The 26,761-nt window shown below is 39.2% G+C and overlaps 1 protein-coding gene across 3 annotated transcripts in view; it reads left to right on the top strand.

Moving 5' to 3' along the window:
• Usp32 (ubiquitin specific peptidase 32) overlaps positions 1-26,761 on the top strand; it is a 138,101-nt gene that overhangs the window by 101,458 nt on the left and 9,882 nt on the right. For all 3 annotated transcript variants that reach the window (XM_032914005.1, XM_032914006.1, XM_032914007.1), the window contains 8 exons: positions 732-905; positions 2,623-2,797; positions 3,221-3,372; positions 6,171-6,282; positions 8,474-8,685; positions 12,602-12,786; positions 16,307-16,393; positions 17,586-17,706. In XM_032914005.1, the coding sequence (XP_032769896.1) occupies positions 732-905; positions 2,623-2,797; positions 3,221-3,372; positions 6,171-6,282; positions 8,474-8,685; positions 12,602-12,786; positions 16,307-16,393; positions 17,586-17,706 (1,218 nt within the window). The remainder of the gene's footprint in view (positions 1-731; positions 906-2,622; positions 2,798-3,220; positions 3,373-6,170; positions 6,283-8,473; positions 8,686-12,601; positions 12,787-16,306; positions 16,394-17,585; positions 17,707-26,761) is intronic.

Genomic DNA, 26,761 nt, shown 5'->3' on the forward strand with positions numbered 1-26,761 from the left:
GAACTCAGAACCTTGGGAAGAACAGTCAGTGCTTTTAACCACTGAGCCATCTCTCCAGCCCCCATTTTACTATTTCTATAAATACAAATTCTAAATATAAATTAAATATCTGTGGGAATGAAAAGCTGTTTGCTTCAGTAGTGTCTTAGGGTTTTATTCTGTGATATAAATTAAATATCTATGTGAATAATGAGCTCTGTGCTTCATTGGTGCCTTAAGGTTTTATTATTGTGTTGAGACATCATGACCACAACAACTCTTACAGAGGGAAACTTTAGCTGGAGCTACTTTACAGTTTAGAGGTATCAATCATGGTGGGAAACATGGTAGCCTGCAGGCAGACATAGTGCTGCAGAAGGAGCTGAGAGTTCCACATATCCATAGGCAGCAGGAAGACAGAGCAGTATTGGGCCTGGCTTAAGCTTCTGAAACCTCAAAGCCCACCTTCAGAGACACATTTTCTACAACAAGGCCACACCCCCTAATAGTGCCACACTCTATGGGTTTATGGGGACCATTTTCATTCATATTACCACAGATGGTATCATTGGTTACTTGAGATTAAAGTTAGAATAAACTCTTATCCAGAATTTGTTTGCTGAAATAGAGGAAAACTTAATATTGTGCCATTTATTTTCTTTTTGATGCTTGTCTATGATCGAATTATGGAACATGCTCATTCCAAATTTTATAGGATAGGAAATAGTTATAGTTACTTCTCATTTTTATAGTGGACCATAGCAAAATATGCTCCCAGGTTTAATGGGTTCCAGCAGCAAGACTCCCAAGAACTTCTGGCTTTCCTCTTGGATGGTCTCCATGAAGATCTCAACCGAGTCCACGAGAAACCATATGTGGAACTAAAAGACAGTGATGGCCGACCTGACTGGGAAGTGGCTGCAGAGGTTTGTTAGTTTTGAGTGTTATTTGTTATTGTTTTTAAAAAGTTTTGTGTTCTACCTACTTAGCTGGGCAACTCTTTCTTTCTTTCTTTCTTTCTTTCTTTCTTTCTTTCTTTCTTTCTTTCTTTCTTTCTTTCTTCCTTTCTTTTTTTTTTTTTTTCTTTAATGCCTTTTGGTGGGCAGTGTATATGTGCACCAGCAATGTAGAGACTAGAAGTTTATGTTGGATGTCTTACCTATGCCCCACCTTATTTTGGAGATGTGTCTCTCACTGAACTTCACTGCTTTGGCAGACTGGCTAGCCAGCAGGCTCCAGGGATCCTCCTGTCTCTACGTCTTAGCACTGATATAGACATGTACCCAGATCCAAGGTTAACATGGAGTCTGGTTTTTGTTGGCCAACTATTCCTGAGTGTGCCTGCCCTGGAATGTAGTTAACATACCCAGTGTCAATAACTAACTTTGACACTTCTAGTATCTATCAGCTGCAAATAGCTTTTTGATTGGGGGTTGGATTTTATACCCTAACCCTTCTCTGTGCTAGCATGTTATATCTTGAACTTGCACAGGTCTTGTATGTACAGTCACAATTTCTGTGACTTTTTATGTGGATCCAGCCCTATTGTGTCTGGAAAACACTGTGTTTTTTAAGTTCATCTTTCACCTCTTAGATCTCGTAGCCTTTCTGCCCTATCTTCTTCAAAGATTCCTAAGGCTTGAGGAAAGGGATGTGATAAAGACATCCTATCTAGTAATGAACTCTTCAGAGTCTCTTACTCTATGCATGTTGTCTAATTATGGATTTCTGTCTTAATTCTCATCTGCAAGAAGAGGCTTCTCTGATGAGGACTCAGTAAGACCTTCTATGGGTATAATAACAGTATGTTGGTGGGAGTCATTTTGCTATGTTCACTTAATAGAAAATTATAGGTTTTTCTGTAGGGCCTATGACCTATCTGGTCTCAGATTCTTAGCCCTATTGACAGTGTCAAGTATGGGCTCTATCTTATGGAGCAGACCTTCTATCCAATCAAAAGGTAGTTGGTTACTCCTAATATATTTATTCCACTATTGCATAAGTTGGTGTATCTTGCAGGTCACTTACAGCTCACAAGGTTCATAGTTGAGTAAGATTAAGTAAGATTAATGTTTACTTTTCCTGTAGCTTTTATAGTGCCTTCCAACACTGTAAACACAAGTCAGTAAAGGTGAATGTGGTATCTCCAGCAATAGGGTCTTACCATCAGGTTGTGGAGGGTAACCACTAATAGTGGCAACAATGTATAATATTTGGGGGGGAATCAATGGGATAACCTTTGGCTAACAATTCAAAAAGATAAAACACATTCCTGTAATTTATTTGGTTTTATTTAGTAATATATGATGTGTAATTGGAGCTCTCCATGAACCCCTGGCTGTCTGGGAACTTGCTGTGTAGACCAGACTGGCCTCAAACTCACAGAGATCTGCTTGTTCTGCATCCAGAGTGCTAGGATTAAAGATGTACACCAGCCATGCTCTGCATGGTTTTGAGTTTCTTATAAAAAGCAATAAATGCAAGATTCTGACCACAATTATATGTGGCACAATTTATATTTGAACAAGAGTGTTCTGTGGTTAGAGTTTCAATTCAATATATTTAACCAGTACTTTTAGATTGTATTGAAAGTCTTATCTTTTGAACTTTGAAAATAAAATTTTATGATTCTTTCCTTGATAGGCCTGGGACAACCATCTAAGGAGAAATAGATCAATTGTTGTTGACTTGTTCCATGGTCAGCTAAGATCCCAAGTCAAATGCAAGACATGTGGGCATATAAGTGTTCGATTCGACCCTTTTAATTTTTTGTCTTTACCACTACCAATGGACAGTTACATGCATTTAGAAATAACAGGTAGGTCACAGAGTTCAGAAAAACTGAATCATTTTCTTTATTTGGTAGCCTGAATTCATAGTTAATATATTTGCAATGAGTTTTCATAAATATGAGAAGTCAGCATGTTATATATAATCCACATTAAGGTACTATTTCAGGTTTCAAAGATATGGAGGCTGTTGCTGTGATCATTGATGCTTTTCTTAAATTCCAGAGATGGAAAAAACTTTGAAAAGCTTGTAAAGCCAATCAGACTTCTTTATCAGATAAACATAAAGAAATTCTTGTATTATTCAGAATTATTCCTAAGTTTTATTTTAGTGTTTATGTAAAAAAATTGTAAGCTTGAATGTTTTGCTGTTTGCAAGTCAGATATATCCATTATGTAAGGCTTTCATTGTAACCTGCATCTTACTAATATAAGGTTTTTTTCTTTACTAGTAATTAAATTAGATGGTACTACCCCTGTACGATATGGACTAAGATTGAATATGGATGAAAAGTACACAGGTTTGAAAAAGCAGCTGAGTGATCTCTGTGGACTTAAATCAGAACAAATCCTTTTTGCAGAAGTGCATAGTTCTAACATAAAGGTAATATCAATTGTTCTTTCTAGGAAATCTAAGTCTAATCTTTGAAGATAGGTTTCTCAATGATTTCAGTTATAATGTTAATATCTTACTCAATATTCTGTTGCTGAGTTCCTAAAGTCCATGTTAACCTCAGCACCACTGTCTTCCATGCTCCTACTAGAATGGCCCATTAAGTGGTCAACTGCTTTCCTAAGACCTAAAGTCTACATTCCACCAACAAGCAGCATGGTTAGGTTCCACACCTTGGTTCAGCTTCTGTTTTGATCAGTGTTTTGTTTTGAAGAAACACCATGACCACAGTAAATCTTATAAAAGAAAGCATTTTTTTTTTCGGAGCTGAGGACTGAACCCAGGGCCTTGCGCTTGCTAGGCAAGCGCTCTACCACTGAGCTAAATCCCCAACCCCCGGTTTAGTCCATTATTATCATGGCAGGGGCATGCAAGCAGATGTGTTGCTGAAGAAGTAGCTACTACATGATCAAAAGACAACAGGAAGAGAGAATAACAATGGACCTGGCTTGGACTTTTTAAACCTCAAACCCACCTCCAGTGATACACTTCCTTCAGCAAGGCCACACCTAATGCAGCAAGGCTACACTTTCTAATCCTTCTCAAGTATTGCCACTCCATAATCTCTCTCACACACACACACACACACACACACACACACACACACACACACACACACACACACACACACACACATATATATATGCCATTTTTACTCAAACCACCACACTTAAATAATCAAGGCCAGTGAGATGGCTGAGTGGCTAAAGGCCCTCAAGTCTGATGACCTGAGTTAATTCTCTAGGGCCCACATAATAGACAGAAAGAACTGACTCCTGAAAGTTGTCCTCTGACCGACATACATGGGCTCACACACCTAAACCAGAACAAAAAATGTGTATACCTGCCCCCCCGTCCCCCCTTCCTTCCTTCCTTCCTTCCTTCCTTCCTTCCTTCCTTCCTTCCTTCCTTCCTTCCTTCCTTCCTTCCTTCCTTTCTTCTCTTTACTTTCCTTTTTTATCTTGAGACAGAGCCTCACTGTGTACCTCTGGCTGTCCTGTGCTGGCTATGTGAAACAGGCTAGCCTTGAACTCTTAAGAGGCCCACTTGCTTCTGATGAGATTAAAGGTATTCACCATCACACCCAGATTGTATACCATTTTCTAATCAAGAAATTTGAAGTGTTGTCTACCAGAAAGACAAATAATAAAGTGATGGTGAAATTTTGAGAGAAGGTTATAATCTAAGACTGCTTATATGAAGGATAGCTATTACAGTATAGTGTTATTCCCCCATCAACTGTCACTAGAATTTTTCTTCAGTTATTTTCTATACTTTAAACAATTTTATTCCTTTTTCATGTTATTTTATTTTAAATTATGTATATGTATGTATGTATGTCTGTGTAGGTATGTGCACTTGAGTGGAGATGCCTTCAGAGGTGTCCCAGGAACTAGAGTTATCTGATATGATTTCTGGGATTTAAACCCAGGTCCTTTGAAAAAATATGACTCTTAACCACAGAGCCGTCTCTATGGCCCTTTTTCTTTTTGATGTATGGGTGTTTTGCCTACGTGTATACTACAAACAGTTGTAAGCTGCCATGTAAGTTCTGAGAGTCAAACTTGGGTCCTCTGAGCCATCTCTAACTCTTCATTTATGAATATGTATTTGTAAACATAAATCATCCCTTTACACTAGAAGCCTTTGTTTTAGTCTCTTACTTAGTCACAGATCAAAGATAATTTAGAAAATAAAATGCTGCATTGAAACATGTCTAGATTTTTTTTCCTTGTCATTACTTCTTAAACAATAGTCTTTATTTACATCATGTTTTTTCTATTAAGTATTAGGTAATGGTAGAAATGGAGTACATAAGCTTTATGCAATAGTATTCCATTTTATAATGGACTTGCATCTACAAATAGTACAAGGTCAGCAGAGGGCATTGAATCTCCTAGAAGTGCAGTTCTGGTGATTGTGAACTGCCATGTCAGTGCTAAGGACCAATTCTGGATTGTCCATAAGAACAGCATCGTTTTTAACTGCTGAGCCATCTCTCCAATCCCCATCGACTGTTTTACTTTTCAGAATGCTAATGAATTAGAAACTAAGTAAATTCACCTTTCTCCTACTTCAGCCTTCTAAGAAGCTGTGATTACAAATTTCTGTCCTCTGAACAGAGCCTCACCAAGTTGACATTTTCGTTATTGTTATTTTTTTGAGACAAGAGTCTCACTCTATGTAGACCAGGGACCTTGAGTTCACAGAGATCTCCCTTCTCTGTTGGGATTAAAGGTTTGTCATCACACCCAGGATACGTTGATTTTCTATTATTATTATTATTATTATTATTATTATTATTATTATTATTATTAAATATAAAGAGATCTGTCAGGGTTTGCAGTTTGGATAGTTGAAACACAAGGTAAAAGTTACAGTCACCCACAGCATACTTTTTTCCGTGGATGGAGACAAGTGGGGTTTTTTTGGCAGGGAGGTGAATTTTAAGTTATTTTATCTAGCATTCATCTTCAGTTAACCAGAGAAGATTGTTTTTACTAATGTGGCTCACATTAATCCCAGCAGAAGTAGAGGTAGGCAGATCTCTGTGAGCTGGAGGTCATCTTGGTCTACATGGTGAGTTCCAGAGCTGCATAATGAGAACTTGTCTCAAAAAAAATTGCTATACATCGCAGAGATAATTTTTCTATTTTATATAAAACCTTTTCTTTCTTTCTTGTTTATTTGCTTGTTTTTGTTTTGTTTCTTTGTTTTTCTTTCTGTAGAACTTCCCTCAGGACAACCAAAAAGTTCGACTCTCAGTGAGTGGATTTTTGTGTGCATTTGAAATTCCTATTCCTGCATCTCCAGTTTCAGCTTGCAGTCCAATTCAAACAGGTAAGACAGAACTAAAGTTCATTCTCATAAGTGCGGTGTTAAATGTTGATCTAGGGCCAGCAAAATAGCTCAGCTAGAGACTTGCAGCTAAGCCTGATGAGTTTAGACCTCAAGACTTCTAAAGGAGAGAACTGAGTCCTGCAAACTGTTCTCTGACCTTCACATGCATGCCGTGGCATGTGCTTATACATACATATGTGCATACATATATAAATATAGTAAACACTGGTCTAAGAATTAAAATCTTTTTTTTATATAGGTTGTGCTCAAAAGAATTTTTGAGTCCAGAAGAAACCTTTGACAGGAGATTTTTCTAAGAATTCTAATAACCATTTAACTCAGATTTTTCTTTTGATTGATGGGAAATCTAAAATTCAGAAATAGTATAAAAAAATTAACTAAGTAGCTCTTAACTCATATATATACCATTAACATTCAGATCTCTTGTAACTCTTTGTAATGGTAAAATGGCACAGATGGTATGAAAGGAACCTACTATCAGAAAATATAAACAACACATTTAGCTAAATAGGAATTTGTCATCCAGTTATTACACATGCTTTAATATGATTGGTCACTCAGTCCTTTTGGCTTCATAAACTTTGTCCTTTTGTTGCGGTGCTAAGGGTTTAACCTAAGGATTTAGATATCCTAGGACAGTGCTGTGCCTCTTGGCAGCCTGTGGTGTAAGAGTATTTTCCCAAGAAGATGCAAACAACATGCACATGTCTACTTACCCCAAAAAGTAAAACCATGACAGATCAAAAGTAATGACAGCACCAAAGTCCAGTTTGGTGAACCAATAAGTTTTTATTGGTGTTACTACAGGACTATTGGTAAGGGGTTACTTACAGGAGCAGGAATGATTCAAAAAAGCAGCTGCATCATCAAGAAGCCCACCTTAGCCCTAGTGAAGACTCAAGAAATCCGTATCTGGAAGCTCTCTGCACAGCTCGAGGCTGCTCCCAGAGTCTAAGAAATCTCTACACTCAGGAGATTTGCCTTTCAGTCTCCTTCCCCAAATTTACTTACTGCTTCTGCAAGGCTGCAAAGGGGCCTTCAAGAATATCACAAGTTTCCACTTTGTCACACATATGACATTTTGTTTGTTGCCTGATCTTCTGGGCCTCTTGGAAGAATGTTTCAGTTAGGAGGAAAAATGCTATACAACATGATCTTAGGTTTTTGAGACAGTGTTACACTGTGTATCTCAGATTTACCATGAGCTTATGATCCTCCTTCCTCTGTCTTCTAAGTGAAGAGATTACATGTATAAACCATCACACCCAGGGATTCTTCCTTGACAACTTATCATTTGGTTGATTCTCCTACTATAAAGTACTTCATAGAAAGTGAAGCTGGCATGTGACAGTTACAGTGAAGGTGAGTCAGTAGGTGATTTCATGTTCTCTTTAGCACATCACTGTTGAATGATGGAAACTATCATCTCTGTTCTCCAATACAGTGTCCATCAGTTACATAGGCTGTTGAGCATTTGAAAGGTAGGTAGCTATTTAGACTGAGCCTTACTCACTAAGGGAATGCATTTTTATCTTTTTTTTTTTTTTTTTTTAGCATGTATACCAACATGCCCAGCAGCTTCAGAAATCTTTTTTTTATTTGTTTTTTTATTTATATGAGTACAATGTAGCTGTCTTCAGACACACCAGAAGAGGGCAGCAGATCCCATTACAGATGGTTGTGAGCCAAAATGTGGTTGCTGGGAATTGAACTCAGGACCTCTGGAAGAGCAATCAGTGCTCTTAACCACTGAGCTATCTCTCCAGCCCTTTATCTTAATTTTCATTTAAAAATTAACAACTGGCATATAGCCAGATTGGATAGAATATTTTGAGAGAATTGGAGAGTTTTAAAGGAGAAGAAAGGGCAGGTAAATGGTAGAGGTGTTTGTGCATCACATACTCATGGGATTGTTGAAGAAGCTCTACCACAGCTGGAGAAGTTACCACAGTTCTTTTGTTGTCCTTTAATCATAAGCATGAGTTATGAAAATAAATTCTAAACTTTAAATTTGCTAATAAATTTAGAATTGTTAATTGGTCTATGCATTCTCTGTCCTGAATTAGGAGAGTGAACACTATCAATGTTCAAGACTCTCAAAATACTTGAAAAAAGAGCAAAGTTATAATGATACAAGGTTATGATACTGTGCATATCTCTGAATTTATAGATTGCTCCTCTTCTCCATCTACAAATGGACTGTTCACCGTGACTACCAATGGGGATCTGCCTCGACCTATATTCATCCCCAATGGAATGCCAAATACAGTTGTACCATGTGGAACTGAGAAGAATGCCACCAACGGAATAGTGAATGGTCATATGCCACCTCTTCCTGATGACCCCTTTACAGGCTACATCATTGCAGTCCACCGAAAAATGGTTAGTTAAATATTACACGATTTACTATTGGTCATGTCAGCTATCAATGGTGAAATGGAGTTATTTTGTTTCTTTCACATGTTTCTTGAATATACATTATATGATATATGCTTATCCATAGCCTATGTGATTGCTGTTATAAGAAATGACATTCCTTACTGTACGTTAAGAGGCAGCAGAATGCTGGGTGAGAGGTGATGTCCACCTGCAATCTTTTTAGCATTGGAAAGACTGAGACAGGAGAATCGTGAGTTGGAGGCCAGACTGGCTTGCATAGCAAGTTCCAGGCTAACCCAAGCTAAATATTAAGACTGTGTCTCAAACGTACCAAAACAAGAGAGTGCTGGATAGCCACACACAAGTAATGCTTTTTCTCAAATGTGTGTTGCACGTGTATAAGCTTATGATGTCTCTGCCATGTAAATGTGAGTCTCTTTGTTAAACACTTTATTATTACCATTGTGTGGTTTTTGGAGGATACAAGAATGTTCTTTGAGGGTTGGGGATTTAGCTCAGTGGTAGAGTGCTTGCCTAGGAAATGCAAGGCCCTGGGTTCGGTCCCCAGCTCTGGGGGGGGGGGTGTTCTTTGAGGGGTTGGGGATTTAGCTCAGTGGTAGAGCGCTTGCTAGGCAAGCGCAAGGCCCTGGATTCGGTCCTCAGCTCCGGAAAAAAAAAAAAAAAAAAAAAAAAAAAATAAGTTTTTTGTAAGTTCTCCCTTGCTAAACTAACTCCTTCCATTGAAGGCTGATTTTTAAAAAAAAAAAAAAAAAAAAAAACAAAAAAAAAAAAAAAAAAAAAAAAAAATTAAAAAACTTGAGGGTGAAACTGAAGAGACTGTTCATTAGTTAAGAGCACTGACTGCTCTTCTACAAGACCCAAGTTTGAATTCTAGTATCTACATTGCAGCTCATAACCTGTAGTCTAGTTACAGAGGATCCATTGCAGTCTCTGGGCCTCCATGAGCACTGCATGCATGTGCTGTACAGACATACATGTGAGAAAAACACCTATATACATAAAATAAAAATAAATCTTTTTTTAAGGTGTGAGAAGGGGAGGTTGGTGAGATGTCTTAGTGGTTACAGCACTTGCCAGAAAACCATGAGGACAAGTTCGAGCTTGGATTCCCACAACCTGTGTAAATGCCAGCTGGAGAGGTCTTGGCCAACTTGTCATTCATTTCAGCTCAGGAGACAGAGACAGGGAATTCCCAGAGCAAACTGGCTAGTAAGACTGGCTGTATCAGCCAATTCCAGGTTTTAAGACAACCTGCCTGAATTCCTAGCACTTAGGGAGCAGAGGCAGGCAGATCTCTGAGTTTCAGGACAGCCTGGTCTACAGAGGGAGTTCCAGGACAGCCAGGGATACACAGAGAAACCCTGTCTCAAAACAATACAAAACAAAACAAAAAAGAACCTGCTTCCATGAACAGGTGTAAAAGTGATCAAAGACTGTTTCCACCATCAACCTTGGGCCTAAATGTGTAGCACACATGTAAAAAGGGGGGGGGAAAAGACTCGAAAATTGGTCAGAAAGTAATTGGGACTTAGTGGCAACTTAGAAAAAGAGAGTGAATGCCAGTAATTGCACAGACTGTGCTGTAGCTCTAATTCTGCTACTGGATAGTCAGTTGAACCCCTTAGGTTTTGATATCAGCATCTTATAAAACAAAGGAGTTGGAGCGATGTACACATTTAATCCAGCACTCTAGAGGCAGAGGTAGGTGAATATCTCTGAGTTTGAGGCCAGCCTCATCTACACAGCAAGTTGCAGGCCCGCCATGGCTACACAATGAGACCCTGTCTCAAAAAAATAAAATTAATAAAAGAGTTGAGTTGCTAGGTAATTTCTAAGAGCCATTTACCCCTGCCACTGTTTAGAATTCACTCTTTGGTTAAGGGGTATTGTTTAGTAGTAGAGTATTTGCGTAGCACCAAAAAGTGGGGAGGAAACAGAAAAAGAGAACTAATCATATCCTTATTTATTATATTTATTGGCTAAAATATACCCTGCTCATATAAGAAGAAAATAAAAGTCATTACATACCTCTAATCTCAGCACTTAAGTTGCTGAAGCAGGGTGACCTTGAGTTCCGGCCAGCCATGGCATACATAGTAAGACTCTGTTTTGAAAAAAAAAAAACAAAAAGAAAAAATTTCAGAGGCTGGAGAGATGGCTTAGTGGTTAAGAGCACTGACTGCTCTTCCAGAGGTCCTGAGTTCAATTCCCAGCAACCACATGGTGGCTCACAACCATCTGCAATGAGATCGATGCCCTCTTTTGGTATATACAGACACTCAAGTACATAAAATATAAATGAATTTTTAAAGAATAATTAAGATGCTCTTATAAAGGGTAAAACATAAGTGAAGCTACCAATTTAAAATTTATTTTATAAGCTAACATGTAAGTGTGATATTAGTGTAAAGTGGGACACAATTCAGTGCAGTAGAGTGTAAAAATCAAAAAGAACCTGTTTTCAAGCCCATGGAACTCTTCTAGCCTCAGTCTCCTGAGTGCTGAGATTATGGGCGTGAGCTACTACCATGCCCAGCTTGAAATAAAATCTTAATTACAATTATGTATTGTAACTAAGTGTAAGTGAATAGTGGGAAAATAAAATACCTGAGAATTACATAACCTATAATCTCTTCATTTAAGAGGTGGAAACAGGGGATTTAGCTCAGTGGTAGAGCCCTGGGTTCGGTCCCCAGCTCCGAAAAAAAAAAAAAGAGGTGGAGACGGAGGATCTGGAGTTCAAGAACATCTTTGGCTGCATACTAAGTTGAAGCCAACCTGGCCTACATGAGACCCTGTGTCAACAATAAGTAAATAGGGCTGCGAGATGGGTCAGCAGTTGGGAGTGCTCATTGCACAATCATGGGACCAGAGTTTGGATGTTTGGATTGTAGTATATACATGACAGCTAGGTGACCTACATACAGCTGTGGCCCCAGCTCTGGGGACAGAGGAGAGTAGTGTCAGAAACAGGAGAATCTGGGACTTGCTGGCTTCCAACCTAGACAGGAAAGCACAGGCCCTAGATTCAGGAGAGAACACCTGATGTCTCCACTTTTGTGTGCCCAAACTCAGATGTGCTCAGACTCACACATATATTCATATGTAAAGTATTTTAAATAAGTAGTATAGGGGTTGGGGATTTAGCTCAGTGGTAGAGCACTTGCCTAGCAAGCACAAGGCCCTGGGTTCGGTCTTCAGCTCCAAAAATAAATAAATAAATAAATAAATAAATAAATAAATAAATAAATAAATAAATAAATAAGTAGTATAACAGATCTTTATTATTATATATTAAGGACAAAATAGAAACAAAGTAGATTGACAGCTAAGTATAGTTGGGTGTTCATGAGGAAGTCTTTTACAAAATACTCTAGATCAACAAAAGACCACCCTTGAGAGTTCTCCAGGATGGTTGGGTTTTTTCACAGCTGCTTTCTCCAGTATCCTCCCTGCCTATACTAGTGATTATTTTGGTCATTGCCACCATGGGGAGGCTTTTACTTACTGGTATTTTTTAAAAAGAATGAGCTATGCAACTGTGAATACTCTTTACGTATGATTCATTGTGTATGAGATTTATCTGAATTCCTGGTTTGATAGTTAATAGGTAACTCTGAAATGAGCAGTACCTCAGCCTTTCAATGGGTCTCCACTTTACATAATTTTCTCTACTGGTAATGGTGTCATACTTTTAATCTCGGTATTTGGGAGGCAGAGGCAGAGGCAGAGGCAAAGGGATTTCTGTGAGTTCAAGGCCAGCTTGGTCTACAGAATGAGTTTCAGGACAGCCAGACCTACCCTGTCTTGGGGCAGTGGAAGGGGGAGAAAATGGGTATAAATACATGTTAATTGGCAGCCTGTTTTGTTACCTCTCTTCTCTTGTTTGTACACATAGATGAGGACAGAACTGTACTTCTTGTCATCTCAGAAGAATCGCCCCAGTCTCTTTGGAATGCCCCTGATTGTTCCATGCACTGTGCATACCCGGAAGAAAGATCTCTATGATGCAGTTTGGATTCAAGTATCTCGATTGGCCAGTCCACTCCCACCTCAGGAAGCCAGCAATCATGCACAGGATTGGTAGGTTCTGGATAAGCTAAGTCCTGTGATTTCTTTCTTTTTTTTTTTTTTTTTTTAAGATTTATTTATTTACTTAATGTATATAAGCACACTGTAGCTGTCTTCAGACACACCCAACCCCAGATGGTTGTGAGCCACCATGTGGTTGCTGGGAATTGAACTCAGGACCTCTGGAAGAGCAGTCAGTGCTCTTAACCACTGAGCCATCTCTCCAGCCCAGTCCTGTGATTTCTAAATACTAAGAGTAACTTTTATGAATATGTTGTGATAAAAAGATCTGTTTTATATATCAACTAACCATCCTAGTATCTGATGACTTTTTTCATTTTTTTATTCTTACCTAAATCCCTCCTATAGTGCCTCAAGTAATATCCTTATCTTTTCTTGTTGTAAAAGTCAAAAGTATGAATTCACCAGGAAATTTAAATCATCTCAATCCTCTGAAATTTAGAATGGTGGTGACATATCTAGAAATGAACTCTGAAAAAGACTCGTGCCATAACATGATTCATTTGGGATATGTCCACACTTTGCCTTTTCAACAGAAAATATCATAAACCTAGCAGAGAGTGAACCTTTTTCTGTTTTCTTTGAACTCTTTTTGTTACCGTTCTGTGAGGTCAGCATTCACTTAGAGCAATCCTTGAGACTCGGTGTCATCTATTAAAGTTGAATTGCAGCTCTTTTTTTTTTTCCTGTTCTGGCAGTGAAAAATTAGCCTCTGTAATAACAGTTGAAAAAAGTTATGTTCCTTATGATATATTCCTTTTGATATTTGCATACAAGGTTAAGGTGTGTCTTCAACCTGTGAATAAATTCATAAGCAAATTAGTTAATGGACTTGTTTTAGTAGAAGTGACATCTGGATAGGATCAATTTGAGTGAAGGGACTTCTGGGTGAAGATGTTCCTGGGTTTACTACTGAAGTAGATGTAGGTTTGCTACTGAAGTAGGAGTGGGTTTTGAGGGAAAGGGTGGCTTCCAGCATGAGCAGCAGCGAGTAGATGACCCTGTCCTTGTGAAGTGAGGGGACTCCACAAGGGGCAGATCTTAGCAAGGACAGAAAGCAAATTAATTAGAGATAGCTGTTGTGCATGTGGGAAGCGAATTGAAATGTCCTTTGCTGGAGATACAGATGTCAACAACAAGTGGAGATAAAAAGCTCTGTTAGCTTCAGAGAACCGGATCCACCCATTCCGGCTGCTACTGTGCCATGCGGTCTGCAAGCCACTGGACTCCTGGCTGTCTTTCTTTTAGCTGCTCTTCATGCAGTCCCCTAGGCGGTAGTTACCATGCCTTACACACGCACATCTCGTTCTCTGGGCCCTGAGCTTTCTTACTCCATGCAGGCAACAGAACCAGATCCACACACTCCAACTGCCTCTCAGCCATTTCTTTCACATACCATCCTCTTTAGCCCAGTAGAATCAAAGTCCTAGAAACTTGTAATTTAGCAATTAGATTTACATGTTAAATCCTCAATCCGCAATTCATCCACACAATAAATTCACGGTCAGTTGATAAAGCTATAAACTGCCAACTTAGACAAGATAAAATAGATCTAAATCTGAACCATCCTCCTCTGTAGACTCCATCTTGATCACCCTCCTTCCTCCCTCTCCCCACCTTACAAAACTTTGTCCCCTCCCCACTCTCTGCTGTCCAGTCATGTATCGCTTTGGCATCAACCTACACAGTAGAAGTTAAGAGAGGAAGGAAAAGGAAGCATCCAGTAATGTCTGATCAGTCAAGACTAAATGGTTGAACACCTTTAATTCCAACAGTCAAAAGGTAGAAGCAGAAGGATCTGTGAGTTCAAGGCCAGCCTGGTCTACATAGCTAGTTCCAGGAGAGCTGGGACTACATAGAGAGACCCTGTCTCAAAAAAGCAAACAATCAAAAGGAATAAATGGTTAACCAAAAGAAAATGACCAATTGTTCCAAGTCAGAGAGACTGAATAAGAAGACGACTGAACACTACCCACTGTGTTATTCCCACTGAAAAAGAGTAAAAACCACTGACCCAAAATTTTTTAATTTAATTACACAAGCTTTATTTTCTGTCAGACAGGGCTATCTCCCTAAGGTGGGATTTAAGAAAATAGCGTCAAACACAGGAGAATGTGGGATTTATATTAACACTAGAACTGCAAGGCTGGAGTTTTTCAAGGGTTGGGAGATTTCAGGAGGAATTTGGTTATATAGGAAATTGGCTGAACATTTCAGAATTATTTTGCAGAAAATTTGCCTGTCTCTGCCCCTCCAGGGCTGGGTTTAAATTAAAAGCATGTGCCACTATATACCTGAATAGCTTTACTTTTCAAGAGTATCTGTAAGAAAATATATAGAGACAGAAAATAGAGAAGCAGGATCTAGGGAAGTTGAAGGGCTTCAGCTACAAACACATGAGCTAACAGAGTTTAAAGAAAGGTTTGTTTTGGCTCATACTTCTGAGCTAGTCCTAGTCCATGATCAGTGGCCTCAGTGCTTTACATCTCCTGTGGTATATCTTGATGGGGAGTGTGCATTGAACAACTTGCTTGCTTCAGTGTGGCCAAGAACCAGGAGGATAAAAAAGAACCACGATCCCAATATCCACTTCAGGATATGCGACCAAACTTGTTCTTCAAGGCCCAAAATCCTAAAGGTTCCTCTGCTTCTCAGTAGTGCCACAGGATGGGAACCAGGTCTTTAATATATGGTCCATTAAAGGACTTTGTGAACATCTCATATGAAGCTAATCCTAGTAACTCATTCTCATGATTCCAGCTGCTCCCCAGACTGAGGTAATAGGATAACGATCTTGAGTCTTTCCTCTACTGGAGTAAGTTTGCAGCTAGCCTGGGCTCATAGTATGAGACCCTATGTCCAGATAAAAATGAAAGGAAACCTAAAGATACAGCTCAGTGATCTGGTGCCAGCCTAGCAGGCACAGTAGCCTGGGTATAATCCCTTCTGCTAAAAACTATCCAACTGTAACAGGAGGGAAAGGGCTGTCTTAGCTTGATATCTACTCCATCCTCTGTTATGGTGCTCCTTGATCATTTTTATTCCTTTCTTTGGATACTTGGATGTCTTGGTTTGCTGCTCACTTGCTTTGAACATGCTAGTAGATGATAAGGTCCATTAGTAGTTATTTGGGTTATACAGAAAGAGCTTCTTTGCCAGAAACTCAGGAGGCAATAGCAAGTGGATCTCTGTGAATTCGAGGTAGCCTGATCTACAAATCAAGTTCCAGTACAGCCAGGGCTATACAAAGAAGCTTGAAAAACAAAACAAACAAATTGGACTATTAAAGACTTGTGGGTGGGTTGAGGATGTAACTCAGTTGGGAAAGAACTTGCCTGACAAACAAAAGACCTAGGGTTCACTCCATGACATTACTTAAACCAGGTGTAGTGGTGCACACCTGTAATCTCAGCAGGGGTACACTACTGTGGAAAGTACATCTTCCTCAGAATAACTTTAAGACTTCCAAACTAGAAATGCTTCTTAGACTTTGGTATGTTTCTTCTTCCAGTGATGACAGCATGGGCTATCAATATCCATTCACTCTCCGAGTTGTACAGAAAGATGGAAATTCCTGTGCCTGGTGTCCATGGTATAGGTAAAGTCACCTGTAAAACCAGTCTCATAGAGCCAATTTCAAACAGTACTTTATTATAAGATTTCTTGATTTAGAATGTAATCATGAATAATGAGAAGCTTGATATAAAAATGAGAATTGTCCATCTCTTCTTTGTGAAATCCAGAGTACAAGTTTGTTTTTCAGACATGTAATTTTACAAATTACATTCCACCCCGAATTCATAACCCATGATAAGCATTTTATTCTTTTCTTTAAAGATTATTTATTTATTATGAGTACACTGTAGCTGTTTTCAGACACACCAGAAGAGGGCATCAGATCCCATTACAGATGGTTGTGAGCCACCATGTGGTTGCTGGGAATTGAACTCAGAGCATCTGGAAGAGCAGTCAGTGCTCTTAACTGCTAAGCTATCTCTCCAGCCCCATGTTTTTATTCTAAACTTTGTCTTTTTGTTATTTTGGTTTTTTTGTTTTTTGTTTTTTTTTTTTTGGGGGGGGGTGGCCCTTTTTAAATAGAGTCTCATTTGTGTTGCCCAGGCTGATGTCAAACTCCAGTGCTCAGCCTCCTGAGTATTGTGGCTTGAGTCATACACACATGTTTATTATTAGTCTAAATGTTCTTTCTAGGCCAGTAGACCATAATCTGTTCGCTAACCTGACTGGTAATCTTTGCTGAGGTTTTACAGGTCTTTGATAGGTCACTGCTCTTACAGTAGGGACAGTACCTGATGGTACTAAAGTCAGCTTGCAGGAAGCTGAACAGATATAACAACAAACGAAGTGCAGTAGCCATTGGAGCAATGGCTGTGTCTTGTCCTTGTACCTGCTTCCATAAATGTGTCTACATATTTACTTAAGATGCAACTTTACAAGAGATAAGCATTGTTACAGCACTCATCTTACAGCATTATAGAAATGAATTTCTAACTTCCTTCAAGTCAGTGTATATCAAATACCAGCTAGTTTCAGTATTATTTTACTTAACATGAAACCCGTATCTTTCTATATATTAACAACTGTTCTGTGCTTTATGAAACCAAAGACTTTGAAGTTATACACATGATTCCTGAAATTCTTAACTTATGTTACAGCATTTATCAGAAACTAGAATTTGACAGATTAAGCCAAGAGACATATTAACAGTATTCCTAATTGAGAAAATTTAATTCCTTATTATTTATTCCTCTGTGAATGCTTTCCCCTTTTAGATTTTGCAGAGGCTGTAAAATCGATTGTGGAGAAGACAGAGCTTTCATTGGAAATGCCTGTATTGCTGTGGATTGGGACCCTACAGCCCTTCACCTCCGCTATCAAACATCACAGGAAAGAGTGAGTGCTGGGGGTGGATATAAGGTGGTGGGTTTTATATGGAAAATGTTCCCTAGTTTAACTGTATCATAACAAACTAAAGTCAGAAATGCAGCTAATTACATTCTCTGTTGTACTTGATATATTGGCGTGTTCGCTTAACTCTCTACCCCCAACTTCTAGAGTCGATTGTATTAGGGTATTAAATTGCAGAAATATTAATAGCAAATCTTGGAACAGAACAGTATAATTAAGAAGTTTATAGGTGGGGTTGGGGATTTAGCTCAGTGGTAGAGCGCTTGCCTAGCAAGCACAAGGCCCTGGGTTTGGTCCCCAGCTCTGTAAAAAAAAAGGGGGGGGGGAGTTTATAGGTGGTACTAAAGAAATGGCTCAACAGTTAGGAACACTTTTACTCATGGAGAGGACCTGGGTTTGGTTCTGCAAAATTTGAAAGGGGAAAGCATTCACAGAGGAATAAATAATAAGGAATTAAAACATCAACTAGGAATACTGTTAATACAGAATCTACATGCCAGCTAATAGTAGGAGTTTGCAACTCCTGTTCCAGAGGGTCCAATACACTCTTGTAGCTTCCAAGGGTACAGCACGCACACAGTATACAGCCCTACATGCCAACCAAACCAATGCACATAAATAAATCTTTTTTAAAAATTTAAGATTTTTAAAGGAAGTTCCTGAGACTAGAGAAATGGCTCAGCAGTTAATATTTGCAGCATTCACAGAAAATCTGGGTTCAATTTTGGCACACACATGAGATGTTTCCAACGCCTTTGTAAACCCAGCTTCAGTGGATCCAGTGCTCACTTATGGCCTCTGTGCAGATACTCAGCCCAAGAAATACATATAACACATAAATAAATAATATTAAATATCAATATCTCTTTAGATTATTAAGTAATACACATCTGTAATTCCACTGTGCATGAGCAGACCTCTAGATTAAATTCCCAGCATCGTAAAAAAAAAGGAAAGCCCAAAAAGAATTTAGGGAGATGTGTAAACAAAATCAAAGGGTTTTCTAATGGATTGTACTGAGTTTATTATACGCCTCTTAACTTGTCAGAAATTTACTTATAAAAAGCATTTTCTTTAGGTAAGTTAATAATAGTAACTGATTTTTCTGACTCTTATTTTTCTTCTGTTTATTTATTATTTCTTGGTGGGGCATATACATGTAGATGTCAGAAAACAACTTGAGAGAACATCTTTCTCCTTCCATGTAAGTCTTAGAACTCAGGTCCTCTGGCTTGGCAGCAAGCCCCTTTATTTTCTTTTTTTTTTTTTTTGGTTCTTTTTTTCGGAGCTGGGGACCGAACCCAGGGCCTTGCGCTTCCTAGGTAAGCGCTCTACCGCTGAGCTAAATCCCCAGCCCCAAGTCCCTTTATTTTCTGAGCCATCTCACCAGCTTTACTTTTTTTTCTGACTTTTTATGCTGTTGAGGAATGGGAGGATTACCAGTTCCAGGCTTACTTCTTTATTTAGATCCCCAAATTATTTACCACCACAAACCCAGCTCTTTGTACCCAAAAATGGATGGATGTACTGTGGATTTTTCCTTTTTTTTTTTTTTTTTTTTTGTTTGTTTGTTTTTTTTTTTTTGTTTTGGTGTTCAAAGCAGGATTGCAGGATTTTTCGGTGTGGCCTTGGCTTTCTATATGTATTTAGAGATAAAGTTTTACGGTGTGGCCCTGGCTGTCCCGGAACTCATTCTGTAAAGCAGGCTAGCCTTAATTTCAGAAATTAACCTGCTTTTGCCTCTGGAGTGCTGGGATTAAAGGAATGTATCACTTCCTGGATACCATAAACTCTTGCCAAACAAACAAAAGGTCTTTATGCTCAGCTGGACAAGGTAGTATACCCCTATAATCCTAGCACTCAAGAGATTGAAGCAGGAGGATCAAGAGTTCAAACCCTGGAATGAATATACAGCAAGTTCAAGGCCAGCCAGGGTTGCATAAGATCTTGTCTCAAAACGAGGATAGAGGAAGAAAGATACTAGACTAAAAGCTAAGGAAAATGTGAAAAGGCATTATAGGTCGGCTCACTGTAGCAAGACATTTCAGAAACTTTAGCCATGCATTTTCTGAAGGAGGAAAATTTTAGCACTGGATGATTTACAAGTCTCTGTCATCACAAATTATAACAGGACATTATCCTAACAAGGTCCCTATCAAAGATAGGAATTTCTTAGCCTTTTTAAACTCTTCCCCTTTTTAACAAGCCTGTTGTGCAATCTGAGAGGCTGTGGAGGACATCACTGACAGGAAGAGCCGACATGTGACCTCACCCCACTCCCACATTCAGTAATACAACATAGTGGAAACTCTGGAGCTATTGAAATATCTCGCTTTACTGGGGAATGGAAACATGACTAATCTGGGCTCTTACTAAATGCAGTTCCTGCCCCTGCTTAGCAGGTCATGTAAGAGTGTGGTACACAATCGGGGTTATTACTCATTTGCGTTATATCTTTTTTTTCAGTGATTTCCCATCGAGGAATTTTCCTTGGGAAATATTCTGTGCACTGTGTAGCACTTTTTAAAATAGTAAATAACTAGAAATGTGTTTGTTCCATATTAGAAGTATAGTTAAATAAAGTATGTATTCTTTATATAAATTATTATGTAGTCACTGAAAATGATTACTGGTTTTTTTACTACATGATATCAGCTTTCTAATTTTGTAAAATATTAAAAATATTTTATTCATTGATAATTTCATAGATGTATACAGTGTATTTTAATCATATCCACCTTCAATTCCCCTCTTTCAACTCAAGACTTCCTACAACAGGTCTCTTGTTCTCAACTTTGTGTTCTCTGTCTTTTTTTTTTTTTTATGCATTTAGATATTTTACCTAAATTTATGTCTGTACACCACTTGTGTTCCTAGTACTCACGGAGTTCAGAAGAAGTTCCTTGGAACTCAAGACCGTTTTGAACTGCCATGTGGTTCCTAGGAATTGAACCCCAGATCCTCTGGAAGGAGCAGTCAATGCTCTAACCTGTTGAACCATCTCTCCAACCCCTTTTTAAAGTCAGTGTGTCGTCTGTGCATTCAATGGCACATGTTACAGTCAGAGGACAAAGCTCAGGAATTAGTTTTCTCCTTCTATAGTGTGGGTTTCGGGAATTGAACTCAGATAACAGACTTTAGATGAGATGGCTAGTGCTTTTACCCACTGAGCCATCTCATCAACTTATGAGTGAGGTTTTGGGTTTTTGTTTGTTTAGTATCAAGCAGTTTGTTTGTTTGACTGGTTGTCTTAGTTAGGGTTTCACTGCTGTGAACAGACACCATGACCAGTGCAAGTCTTATGAAGGACAACATTTAATTGGAGCTGGCTTACAGGTTCAGAATTCAGCCCATTATCATCAAAGTAGGAGCGGCAGTGTCTAGGCAGGCATGGTACAGACAAACCTGAGAGTTCTATATCTTCATCTGAGGGCTGCTAGCAGAATACTGGTTTTAGGGTCTTATAACCCACACCCACAGTGACACACCTACTCCAAAAAGGCCTCACCTACTCCAACAGGGCCTTACCTTCTAATAGTTCCACTCCCTGGTCCAAGCATATACAAACCATTGCACTGGTTGTCTTGTTTTTTGAAACAGGGTTTCTCTGTATAGCCCTAGGTGTCCTGAAATTCACTATATAGACCAGGCTAGCCTCTGACTCAGATCTACCTGCCTCTGCTTCACAGTGTTGGGATTAAAGACATGTAATACCACACGTGTCAGAAAGCACAGGTTTAGAACCTGCAACTCCAGACCACTGAGAATCATTTGGGTTTTTTAACACCCAATATTATGGGCTGAGAGTGTAATACAGTTTATAGAGTGCTTGCCTTGTATGTATGAAGCCCCGGCTTTGACCCCTAGCACTAAAAAACCAGGCACAGTGGCAGGTCCTATATATAATCCCAGCGCTGTGGAGGCTAAGGCAGAAAAATTATGAGTCCTGGGCTATACATAAGACCCCGTCTCAAAGATGGAAAAAAGAAATGGAAAGAATGAAAAGAAAATCTATCAGTTTCTCTCTCTCTCTCTCTCTCTCTCTCTCTCTCTCCTCTCCTCTCTCTCCCCCTCCCTCCCTCCTCCTCCCTCCTCCTCCCTCCTCTCTCCTCCCTTCTCTCTCTCCTTTCTCTCCTCTCTCCTCTCTCTCTTTCTCTGTGTCCCCCCCACCGCCTCGACAGGCATTCTCTATATGTAGCCCCAGCTGTCCTGGAACTCAAGTTGTACTTGATCTCTCAGAGTTTTGCCTGCCTCTGCCAAGTGGTGAGATTGAAAGCTTACACCACCAGGCCAGGTCAGTATCTTGATGATGGTTTTCTTTTCTTAAGGATATAGGGCCATGAATTGGTCAGCAGATAAAAGCACTGAACATCCAAACCTGACAGCCCAGGTTCAATGCCTAGAATTCACATGATTGAAAGGAGAGAACAGATTCCTGCAGATTGTCCTCTGACTGCCACACATACTGTGACCAAAAAGACAGATAAAGAAAGAAATTTATTTTAGAAGAATATGACAGGCCAGGCATAGTTTTTACACTTTTAATTCTAGAACTTGGGAGACAGAGACAGACAGACTTTGATGTACATAGAAAGTTCTAGGCAAACCAGTACTATACAATGAGATTCTGTCTCAAAAAATTTTTTAAATTGTAATTAATATTTATACTGCTTATATATTATACATATGGGGCTGTAAAGAAGGCTCAGTGGTTGAGAGCATTTACTGCTATTTCTTTTTTTTTTTTTTTTTTGGTTCTTTTTTTTTTTGAGCTGGGGACCGAACCCAGGGCCTTGCGCTTCCTAGGCAAGCGCTCTACCACTGAGCTAAATCCCCAGCCCCTATTTACTGCTATTTCAAAGGACCCAGGTGACTACAACCACCTGTAACTCCAACTCCAGGAAATCCAACACACTCTCCTGGACCCCACAGGCACTTTAACTCATGGGTACACATTCCTACACACAAACACACACATACACATGATTTAAAATAGAATAAAAACAAAAGTAGTAAAAGATTTCTATGTTTTAAAATTTCGAAGAGGGGGTTGGGGATTAGCTTAGTGGTAGAGTGCTTGCCTAGCAAGCACAAGGCCCTGGGTTCAGTCCCCAGCTCCAAAAAAAAGAAAAGAAAAAAAAATTTGAAGAGGCTGTTCATAAATAATGTATTTGAATAGTAGTAGAGGATCTAGCCATGAATCCCAAGAGGTAAAATAAATTTTATCATTAAGGGAAATTGTATTAATAAACGTCCACAAAAATTTTTTATCAGTCTTTCAGTCCTCAACTACCTTTATAGCCCCAAGTAGTCAAAACAAAAAACAAAAAAGCAAAAACAAAAAGCCAGCATTCTTCACTAGTGTGTCATAGCATGTCACAAAACATCCCTGATTAAGAGAATAGACATAACATTTCACTAGCTATGAAAAAGAGAGACATTACAAATATTTTGTACACTTACGTTTCTGCAAAGCGTACAGCCCTGATGTAGTGTGGTTTTGTGTGTCTAAATTCATGTTGGGGGCCAGAAGTCAGCCTCAGGTGTGATTTCTCAGTAGTTGTCTACCTTGATTTTATTTTGTCTGTTTGCTTTAAAGACAAGGCCTCTCATTTACTAATTGAATTCAACAATTAGGCTAGGCTGGTTGACCATGGAGGCCCAAAGATCTGTCCTCCTGCCTTCCTAGCACTGACTTTACAAGCACATGTCATCATATTAAGGTTTTGTTTTTGTTTTTAGAGATTAAACTCAGATTCTCATGTGAACACATGGCCAGCACTTTTTATAAACTGAGAGCCATCTCCTAACTTGATATATTTTTTGTTTTATTGAGACCTGCTCTCACTGTATAGCCCAGGCTGGTCTTTTTTTTTTTTTTTTTTTTTTTGGTTCTTTTTTTTCGGAGCTGGGGACCGAACCCAGGGCCTTGCGCTTCCTAGGCAAGCACTCTACCGCTGAGCTAAATCCCCAACCCCCCAAGCTGGTCTTAATATAATAGTGATCTGCCTACCTCAGAGTCCCGAGTGCTAAGATTATAGGTTTGTGTATCCCACCCATGTTTCCTTAGCATATCCACTTTTCCTTAAGGTGACCAGCTCGAAAGATACTGAGAGAGCTGGCCACAGCACCATGTTCTTAATACCCGCTCTCAGGAAGTTCAAACAGGAAGATCTGACCTAAGATGGTCAGTAACAGCCTGAACTGAATAGCAAGAGAAACAGAAATAGGCGGAGAGACTGTTAGTGCATTATTACTATGGATTTTGTTTTCAGAGCCAGTGACCCAAACAAAATATCCTTTTAAATATAAAAGCATACTTTCCCCCTGAAGTTCCTCTTAAATAGAATTCTTTAGACCAGACGGTGATACGTTGTTAAAACTTTCGTAGCCGTTTGAACTCCAACCTTGATAGTTTATTGGCATATTTGACACCCACAGTAAATGAAATGGCCAATTTATAATCCAAGCAGCCCAATGTTCCCAAGAGTTTTGGTAAAGCTCACAGATATGAAATTGCCTGGGGTGAAAATAAGCAGTTCACCTGCGGAAGAGGGGCAGTGAGTGGCTGGTGGACACTGGGAACTTTAACAGGAAGAAACAGGCATTGTTGGGCTCTGCCTGGGAGGAAAAAGGTCAGTATTCATATGTGAAGTCTCAGAGAGCCTTCATATCACTGATGGCATGCCTTTCCTACCTTCTCATTCAGAGTAGAGACAAGCAAGTCTCATCTCATGGTTCTGATTGCTTGTTGGGTTGTAGGCAAGAGTATGGGACTGGGGAGAAAATCCTCGACTGCTGCTGTCTTGGTCCTTCTCTCACTCCTCTGTTCTACTTCACTCCTTCCACCTTTATGCTCTCTCTTTCCCTTTCTCTTTGTTTGCACTTAGGGTTTTCCTTTATGATGCTAGAGATTGAAGCCAGAGCCCCAAAACACCCTAGGCAAATACTCTACTGCTAATTTACACTCCTAGCCTTTGCACTCTCCTCTTAAACTTAACTCCTTCTTGTCCAAAGCTTATCATACTAGTTGTCTGGACCCAAAAGTTTTGACCAGAAATTAAAGGTTGTGTCAGCAAATGCATATTCTTTTTAAGTTTGCTGTTCATTTTATTGCCATCCCAGAAAAAACAAAAAACTTGCATTAAACTGAGGTGACTCAGTGGTAGATGCATAGTATAGTATGCATGAGGGATTCAGTCTACCTTACTCTCCTATACCCCTCCAAAGCTACAGTCATGAAACATAATGTCGATATGCAAATGAGTTTTATATTAGGGTTTAGTGTCTAGTGTATTGTTTTCTCATGATGAGGTTTTTTGTATCTTTATGAGGATTCCTTTTTATTTTTTATGTGCATTAATGTTTGCTTGCATGTATGTCTGTGTGAGACTGTCAGAGTCCCTTGAACTGGAATTACAGACAAGTGTAAACGACCATGTGGGTGATGGGAATTAAACCCAGTTCCTCTGGAAGAACAACCAATGATCTTAATCTCAAGCCATCTCTCTAACTCCTTCTGGATCTTTTTTTAATTCATCCAGATCTGGCATCAGTATTCTGTATTATTTCTCCTAACTCTATCATATATGCGGAATACTTCTTTCTGCATAAAATAAACTTACTATTTTTCTTGAAGGCTACTTCACATTTAAACTGTCTTAAGGATTTCAAAATTGTGAAGTAAACAGGCATTTTAACTCTTGGGGTTTTTGTTTGGTTGGTTGGTTGGTTGGTTGGTTGATTTGGTTTGGTTTATCATTTTAAGGATTCAGAAAAAAAATTTATGAGAAACTATGGTTAGAGACTAGAGAGGCACCTCATTTGATTGAGTGCTTCCCTAGTGTTCATAGAGCCCTGGGTTCACTTCCCACCACAGCATAAAGTCGTGTGGTGGCACACACCTGTTTCCCCAGGGTTATGCAGCATTCATGTTCACCTATGCACCCCAGAAAAAGATCCCACCACAAGCAAAAGTAACAGTTACACCAAAGTCCAACTTGGTGAACCACTGAGATTTTATTGAGATTACTAACAGAGGTATGGGTGAGAGAAATAGGTACTGAATTACACAGCTCTATCAGGGGTAGAAAGTGGTTAAGATCACTACTCTCTTTCAGAGGACCTGGTTCAATTCCCAGTACCCACTTGGTGGCTACAGGATCTGCCCTCTTCTGACTTCTGGAACTTGCTGCCCAACCTATAGGCAGCTAGTCAGGTCCAAAAAAATCTCTTAGCATTTTGGTTGGTCAGAGTCTTCTCAGGCAATTGTTTGTGGATTGTACACAGTTGTTGGGAGTTGGAGTCGGGCACATTGAAGATCTTGCAGGTTTCAGTTTTATGTAAAGTTTGTTTAACTGAATCTCATGAGCCTCCTGCCTACCTGGAGGTAATGTGAAGGTCTTTTGCCTGCATGTGCTATGCTTGCAGAGGCCAAAAGAGGGCACTAGATCCCCTTGGACCTAGAATCACAGGTAGTTGTTATACATAATGTGGGTACTGGAAATTAAACCCAGTTCCTCAGAAAGAACATCCAGTGCTTTTAATGGCTGAACCATCTCTTCAGTTCTACAGGGAGAATGTTTCAGTTCTGAGGAAATTGCTATACAACCAAACAGGAGAATCAGAAGTTCAAAGTAGTCCTCATTTACATAGTGAATTCTGGACCAGCCTAAACTACATGAGACCCTGTCTCAAAAGAAAAAATCTGGGCTGGAGAGATGGCTCAGTGGTTGAGAGCACTGACTACTCTTCCAGGGGTCCTGAGTTCACATCCCAGCAACCACATGGTGGCTCACAACCATCTGTAATGAGATCTGATACTCTTTCTGGTGTGTCTGAAGACAGCTACAGTGTACTTATATATAATAAATAAATAAATCTTGAAAAAATGTTTAAAAAAGAAAAATCTAGTTGCATAAATGGTCATTTAATTCAGGATATTATTGACAGGGTGTGTGTTTTGTATTGCTCAAAGACTAATTTAAGTTTTACTTCACCTCCACATGTAGCCCATGTATGAGTTTGTGACTAAGAAGAT

The sequence above is a fragment of the Rattus rattus genome, chromosome 9 (assembly GCF_011064425.1).
Source record: "Rattus rattus isolate New Zealand chromosome 9, Rrattus_CSIRO_v1, whole genome shotgun sequence".
NCBI classification, from domain to species: domain Eukaryota; kingdom Metazoa; phylum Chordata; class Mammalia; order Rodentia; family Muridae; genus Rattus; species Rattus rattus.